Source organism: Hibiscus syriacus, unplaced genomic scaffold, assembly GCF_006381635.1.
Source record: "Hibiscus syriacus cultivar Baekdansim isolate YM2019G1 unplaced genomic scaffold, ASM638163v2 tig00110556_pilon, whole genome shotgun sequence".
NCBI lineage: Eukaryota > Viridiplantae > Streptophyta > Magnoliopsida > Malvales > Malvaceae > Hibiscus > Hibiscus syriacus.
In genome coordinates, this window is record NW_024062779.1 from 3,143,750 (window position 1) to 3,151,199 (window position 7,450).

Genomic DNA, 7,450 nt, shown 5'->3' on the forward strand with positions numbered 1-7,450 from the left:
AATACAAGTTTAATTGTATAATATTTTTTTACTAAGTTTAATATATTTTTTTCAAATAAAGTATATTAGATATCGTTGAGTTATATACAAATGATAATTTTAGTCAATAAAGTTTAAAAGTTATAAAATACTTATTAAATTTATTAAAAGATTATAAAATTATTAATAAATTTATCTAAATACTATAAAATAATTATTATATTATCGAATTTTTATAATTTATTACAACATTATAGTGACTATTTTATAATAATTCATTAAATTTAATGACATTTTATAATTTTTAAAAAATTAATAGAAAAAATGGTTCTTTGAAGAGGTTAGAAGAGCTTTGAAGACATAAGTCCACGTCTGCGTCAAGAAGAGGACACGCAGACGTTACGCGAAGACGTTAGAAGAACTTATGTCTTCTAAAAAACAAACAGTCTGTGAAGCCCAATGTCTGCGCGTGGTCTGCACGGTACAAACATAAAAACTTTGAAGACCTTAAACACTGAAAACAAACAAAACCTAAGAGATTTAAGATGACGGTAAAGGAAATGATCTATCAACAGAGCGTGGTGATAATTAAGTGGTCATTTAGATAATAAAAGTAAATAATTGGTTACGGTTAATAATGAGATTTAAAATTAAAGATTTAAGTTTTTAAATTTCTTTTTATCTTAGACATTATCTAAAATAATAATAATTTTAAATTTTAATCTGAAAATAAATTGTTTAAAAAAAACATAACGAATGTCAGATAATTTATATATTTCACAATTAAATTTAAAATAAATAATAGTTGTGTGTCCCAAGCTTTTTGAATGCTTTTAATTTGCTCAATCATTTTTTAAATTTCTATTGAAATATATAATTGTTATTTTTATTACAATAAGTATCTAAAAGATATATTTTTTTATTCAAATATCTAAATTATTTTTTGTCACAATTAGGGATGTGTATGAGTAAGTTTGGGTCGGGTATCAATCAACCCGACCCGACCAAAAAAATTTACATCATTCATCTGACCTAATCCGAAAAATATATACTCTCCATCCGACCCGAATCCTACCCAATTTTTGAGATAAAATTCAAACCCGACACGATCCGACCAGAAATAATAAAAAATATTATTTTTATTAAATGAAAATAGTGGTTTAATTGAAAAAATATATATAGGGGTATTATTGTAATTATTTCTAAATATATAAGGTAAAATTATATTTTTTGGGTCGGGTCAAGTCCAGTATTTTCACCCTAAATCCAAATCCGTCCCGCCCCAAACATCACCTTTAAAAAACCTGACCCGAACCTAAATTAAAAAAAAAACCGACCTAATCAGGTCGGGTCAGAACCCGTTGGGTTCGGGTCGCATGCCCATCCCTAGTTACAATAAATATCTTAATTTATCTTTTTTTTTTTATCAAAATAGATACATAAAATATTTTTTGTTCAAAACAGATACCTAAAGTATTTAATTTTTTCTATCTAAATACCGAAAATGTTTTGTAATTAATGTCACGTGTCAACTTTTTTTTTAACTTGGATAAAAAATCGAACACTTTATGTTCTTATTTTGACCTAAAATACTAAGTGTCTATTTGGACAAAAAATAAATTTAGATATTTATTTTAATCGAAATATACTTTAGTACTTAGATGAAAGAAAGATACTTTAAATTTTATTTGTAAAATAAACCATTTACACTGTGACTGTCATACAATGGCAGCTGATGTGGAAATTAAAGAATATATAATCTTAATAAGGATCGAATTTGGAACTTCTAAGAGAGATCCAGTGCTTAATCATTAGGTCGAACTAGAATATTATTTATTATTATAATATTCTAATATACAATCAGTATTTCACTCAATTTGAATGAAGAGTCAACTAAGGAGTGAGGATGGCTAAATTTTTATTCAACTTGCAACAAATACTTGCCCCATAGGAAGAAGGTTTTACAATCATCTACATATAATTTGTACAATAAAATGTCCTTAAAATCATGAAAATATAAATGAGAGCAGCAATCTGAAGTTGGCAATTTACTAATATAGCACCACAGGAGTTAACAGTGGTTTCTTCTGAAAGTGTGCCACCAAGTTCCCAATCACAAGATCGGCCATAGCTTGGCAGGTTTCCACAGTATCACTTCCCACATGAGGTACGAGCACTGCATTATCAAGCCCGAAGAGCTCTTCCGGTACGTTGGGTTCGTGTTCAAACACGTCAAGCCCTGCACCTCCTAGTCGCCGTTCAGCTAATGCAGAAACCAGCTCGGGTTCATCGACGTGAGGGCCTCTCCCGATGTTGATGAGGACTCCCTTTGGACCTAATGCATCAATGACTTCCCTGTTGATGATGTGGTGGGTCTCCTTAGTCAGGGGACAAGAAACAACCAAGATATCACAATGGGAAGCCAGGTCGACAACGCTCGGATAGTATTTGTATTTGATATCTGGTTTCTCTGTTCTTGAGTGGTAACTAATAGGGCAGCTAAATGCTTCAGCTCTCTTTGCAATTGACGTGCCAATCCTTCCCAGACCGAGAATACCAACTTTTTTCCCAGTGAACTGTAATGATGAAAAGGAAAACAAAGAGAAAAAGGAAAGAGACGGAAACCCTTTAATCTGGTACCATCCAATCTAATGTAATGTGACGTATATACAAGAAGAACCAAGTTTAATAAAGATTCAATTCAATCTCAATGTATCTCTTACCAAAAGGATGAAAACATTTATAATAGACCCTAAAAATGGTTATCAAAAGTCAACATTGTTCCAGACAGCTTCTTCAAAATTTTCAAAACAAATAGACTCCAAGCTCAATAGAAAAATTCGTTATCACAATCTATAAAAGCAAAAGTTTAGCCTTCTTATTTTTAATCTTATGACGAGAATACAATCTCAGAAAAAAATTCTTTTCCTTTGAAAGTTGAGAAGGAAACTTCTCAAAGGTGAGCGAAACACCTCAAAAAGCAAATTCAGCAACACAATGCATGCACCGCTGCAGTCTTCTCGAGCAGGTGCTTGTAGTTGTGCAACGTAAATCAATTAAATGGTTTTTAGTATGCTTGGACAAAGTAGTTCTAGACTATCATCCCACTGGCATGAAAGGCTGACTCAATCACTAAAACCTCATGAAAAGCAGAAAGGTGAGCAGTCAAACATTTGAGAATTGCTTTGGGAATATAGATCAGGGATGGACCTAGAGGGAGGTGGGTGACGGTGGTCGCCCCCTAAAAGTTTTAAATTCCTATATTTTTTAGATATTTTCTTCGTATTTTCTATTGAAAATAAGTTTTTCCCCCCAATATTTTATAAGTTCTCCATCCCTGTATAAACATAAACTGTGATTATTAGCTCCCCAGTTCTACTGAAACGAATAAAACAGTACAGTATCCAATTTGAAGAACTATGTTGAAGTGATGATTGTATGCCATATCTATCTCAATTTTAAGAAGAGGCCAAGTACAAGAATTATTCACAAGGTTACTTTTCCTTTTCAATATGACTACCCTAATAAATAAGTAGTTCATCATATAAATCAGTATAGGCCATTAAAAATTACTGTAGTATACTGACAAGTGCTGAAATACAAAGAGAGGAAATTAGTTCCACAGGATGAATTATAGCATGATCATCGAGCGCAATATACAGATTATTTGTGATACCAATGACACCAAATCAATTCATGCAGCCATCACAAAGCAATTACTCAAGAGGCTTGAGAAACAACCAACCAACCAAGATGACAAGCATACAGTTGCATCTGAAACTAAATGCGTATACTACAAATAGTATAAGAAAGGTTTCAGTACCCAGAGCCGATATACAAGATGAAAACAACTATTATGATATATAAATATACAGATTCAATATAAAACTAGGAATGACGAAACCGGCATCTATCTTTATTTCTCAGCATGCAAAATGTGCAGTGAATTCAATACGAACTTCAAATAGGATTTGTGACAAATGTACGTTTTCAATGAAGAACATTATAAGAAATACTTTCCGGTGGAGCTACATATATATATATTCACACACACACACTTGCATTTATACAAGTATGCAACCATCCTTCATTGCTTCCATACATGAAATTATTTTGGAAAATATCATTCTAAAATCAAATTCTATTTCAGACAAAAGACAACAATAACAACACTAACTACATTGCCTGCCATCCGGCCGCTAATGAGAAACGCAAAATGCACTTCAAGCAACAAACAAAACAAAGAAAAACTTGGTACCAATTCAAAACAAAATAAGTTCTTTGCCATTAAAAATTACCGAGTTCTGAAAAGAAAAAGCACCACCATATAAAAAGTAACGAATAACACATTCGACAGAATCTAAGACCAGTCCAGAAAGGCTAATATCATTAAAAACTTCATTGAAAACATAAAAAACCAACAAATTGAAATGAATTCAACGAACTGCATATTATCAAATAAACCCAAACTGCTGTGCCCAATAATGCCAAAAAAAAGTTAAACGAACCTTGGTGGTCAAAACATAGTCCCCTTTCTTCCACTTGCCACTCCTCACGTACCGATCACTCTCACAAAACTTCCTCAACACCGCCAATATCAACCCAATCGCCAAATCCGCCACGTCGTCAGTTAAAACGTCAGGGGTGTTGGTAACTCGGATGCCCTTTTCTTTACACTTTGCCAAATCTATCTTATCAATTCCTACACTGAAGCTGGCAACAATCTCCAGATTGGGCAAAGCCTCGATCAGCTCAGCATCGGCACCAGCAGAGGCGTCTCCGACGACCACTTGGATTGAGTCTTTGTGAGAAGCCAGAAACAATGATTTGTCCGGCACTGTCCAGAACCTGAAGAGCTTGAAACGCTTCTCGAGTTGTTGTTCGAGATAAGAGTGTTGAAACGATTTTTTCTAAAACGTGAAAATGTGTTATTTTAAAAAATCACATTAATTTTTAATTTAATTTTTTTAATTGATTTTTAATTTTTAAAAATCAAATGCGATTTAAAAAACTTCTCATTTCGAAAAATTTGAAAAAAAATTTCGTTAAAAATATATTATTCAAAGAGTCGTCACCAATATTTGATTAGTGTGTGATTGGGCATTCAAAGATGTTTGTTATTTTAAATAAAAATTAATTTTAATTAAAACAACAAATTAAGGTCTGCGTTACCAAAATCTGAATTCGGGAGTCGGTTACGTGTAGGGAATGATTAGCACCCCACGATGCCCTAAATTGATACCTAGTCGATTAATTAACGTCATTGTATTGAATTTTACAAATTTGAACTTTATTTGATTTTTGATCCCATAAAACAATGACGTAAATTTAAAAACATTCAAGAGCACTCAAACAAATTAAATTAAAATTATCAAGTCATTTTAGAAAGATAAAGAATATTCGATTATTTACAAATATCGAGACCAGATCTTAAAGATATAACAACATTTTCTCGATATATTTAAATAAACGAACATTTCTTTTTCTCTCGTTCCCAAATTTTAGGTGACGAATCAATTTTTTTGTTTCACTTTCGGGATACACTTTTATTTTAAAATCATTAAAAGCGGACCTCAAATCAGTTATGACTGCCCACTTAAAACAATTTTAAATTAAAAGGGTATTACCCTTAATCCATTATTATATGTCGAGTTATGCAAATGAGGCTATCATGCAATTTATGAAAAAAGTATGTCATACCAAAAATTAATTAAATAAAAGAATATATTACATGGCCTAAAATAAAGTACGGTGATATGGTACATACATGCATACAACGATATTGACATACATTAGAATTATACAATAAAACATACTATTAATAACTCGATTTCATTTCTAGGCACCCCAAACCTAATATAACCCAAATGCTACATAGGATTAAAACGAAAATTTCTAAGATTTCATATCCAATGTCAAAACAACATGAAAATAGCCCTAGCATGATTCTGGATCAAAATGAAACACGATGAAAACTACAAGGCAAAATCATAAAACAGTAAAGTTCGGATTATGAACTATAACGAGACAAATAAAAGTAGGAGGGATCTCTCAAATAATTACTCCACTTTGCTAAGGACGCTGATGGGTCTAGCCTCCTGAAACTCCGTCGTTTCACGCCATCAAGGGACGCCGCCGTTTTGAAGCATTCATATATGACATTAGGGTAAACTTTAACCTAACTAGATACCATTTTCCTCTTCACTCCAACTAGACACCAATCCCAACCGTTTTCCTTTCTCTCAAATCCCTTTCTCAAACTCGGCTTTCTCTCTTCTTTCCTCCCCGCCTGACCCCGTTTGAAACCCCAACCGCCGCAGACTCTGCCACCTAACACTCCGACGAGGAGTTAAACAACACAAACCCATCGATCTTTACCCATCCTAACCCAAAATCCTCAAAACCCAATCCCATGCAACCACAGTACCTACGGGTGAAAGTCTTACCCTTGATGACCCAACGAGGCTCAGGTTCAGGCGATGACGGTGTTCTGCTCTTCTAATAAGGAAGGTGAGGTTTTTTGTGTTGCTTTGTTCTTTTTTTTCTGATTTGCTAATGGTTTTTTTTACTCTGGTTATGGATTTCTTTTGTTTTGTGGTACTTGTGATGGTTGGTTCTCTACTTGGTGATCACTCCCCCTGGATGATGTGTTTTGGTTGCTTTTTATCCTTCTCTCTTTCCCATCTCTACGCCTCATCGGAAAATAAAAACAAACTTCGAGCCGAGTGAGCACGGGCGATGGCATCGTTCATAGCGGGTGGCCGATAAGCATGGACTGATATGCACTGTTTTGGAGATTGACTATATCAAAATATCTTAGGTTTAATTTTAACCTAATTTCATTTTTCTCTCCTTAGTCTAACAGATCATTTTCTTCCCCCCCACGCCGTTCTCTCAACTTCTCTCCATTGTTCTCAAACGGCGCTGCTCTCCAAGCACCACCATACACGATTGGCCACCTCAACCCTCCTGGAAACAACGGCCGCCTTTTCCTATCTACTCCTCGTAGCGGTCGCATCGACCACCACCTTGGTGGCCACTCTACTCGACGGCAACCACTTAACAAAGAGGAAAACCCAAGCTAAGCCATATAAACTGAGAATCTCGTTTTTATCTTCTAACTCTCTCGACGAGGGCCTTAGAAACTCACTGTTTTCACTCAACCGACTTCTCAGATTTACCTCTCCGACGCTCGACCATGGAAACCAAAGGCGGAATATTACATAAACAAAGAGACCATACACCTAAGGTAAGACTACCCTCTTCCCTTTATCCTTATATTTCCATTTCAAAGTACTCACATAGCCACACACAAACATCGTACACTACAAACTAAAATAGAATCGAATATTCTTAAGAAAATTTCATTGATTTTTATAGATATAGAAAAACATCTCAAATACAAAAATGAGTTTTAACACTTACCTTTCTTCTGTTACAAAGGAAAATGAAATAGGAATTTGTTGTGTTG

General features: G+C 33.9%; 1 protein-coding gene across 1 annotated transcript; it reads right to left on the reverse strand.

Annotated features, from left to right (window-relative positions):
• Nucleotides 1–1,895: 1,895 nt before the first annotated feature.
• LOC120131849 (glyoxylate/hydroxypyruvate reductase A HPR2-like) lies at nt 1,896–6,997 on the reverse strand. The gene is made up of 4 exons (XM_039148738.1): nt 6,843–6,997; nt 6,170–6,302; nt 4,488–4,889; nt 1,896–2,555 (listed from the first exon to the last, which is right to left on the reverse strand). Exons 1-4 carry the CDS (start codon nt 6,995–6,997, stop codon nt 2,031–2,033), a joined length of 1,215 nt encoding a protein of 404 aa, XP_039004669.1. The 3' UTR covers nt 1,896–2,030.
• Between the last annotated feature and the right edge of the window lie 453 nt (nt 6,998–7,450).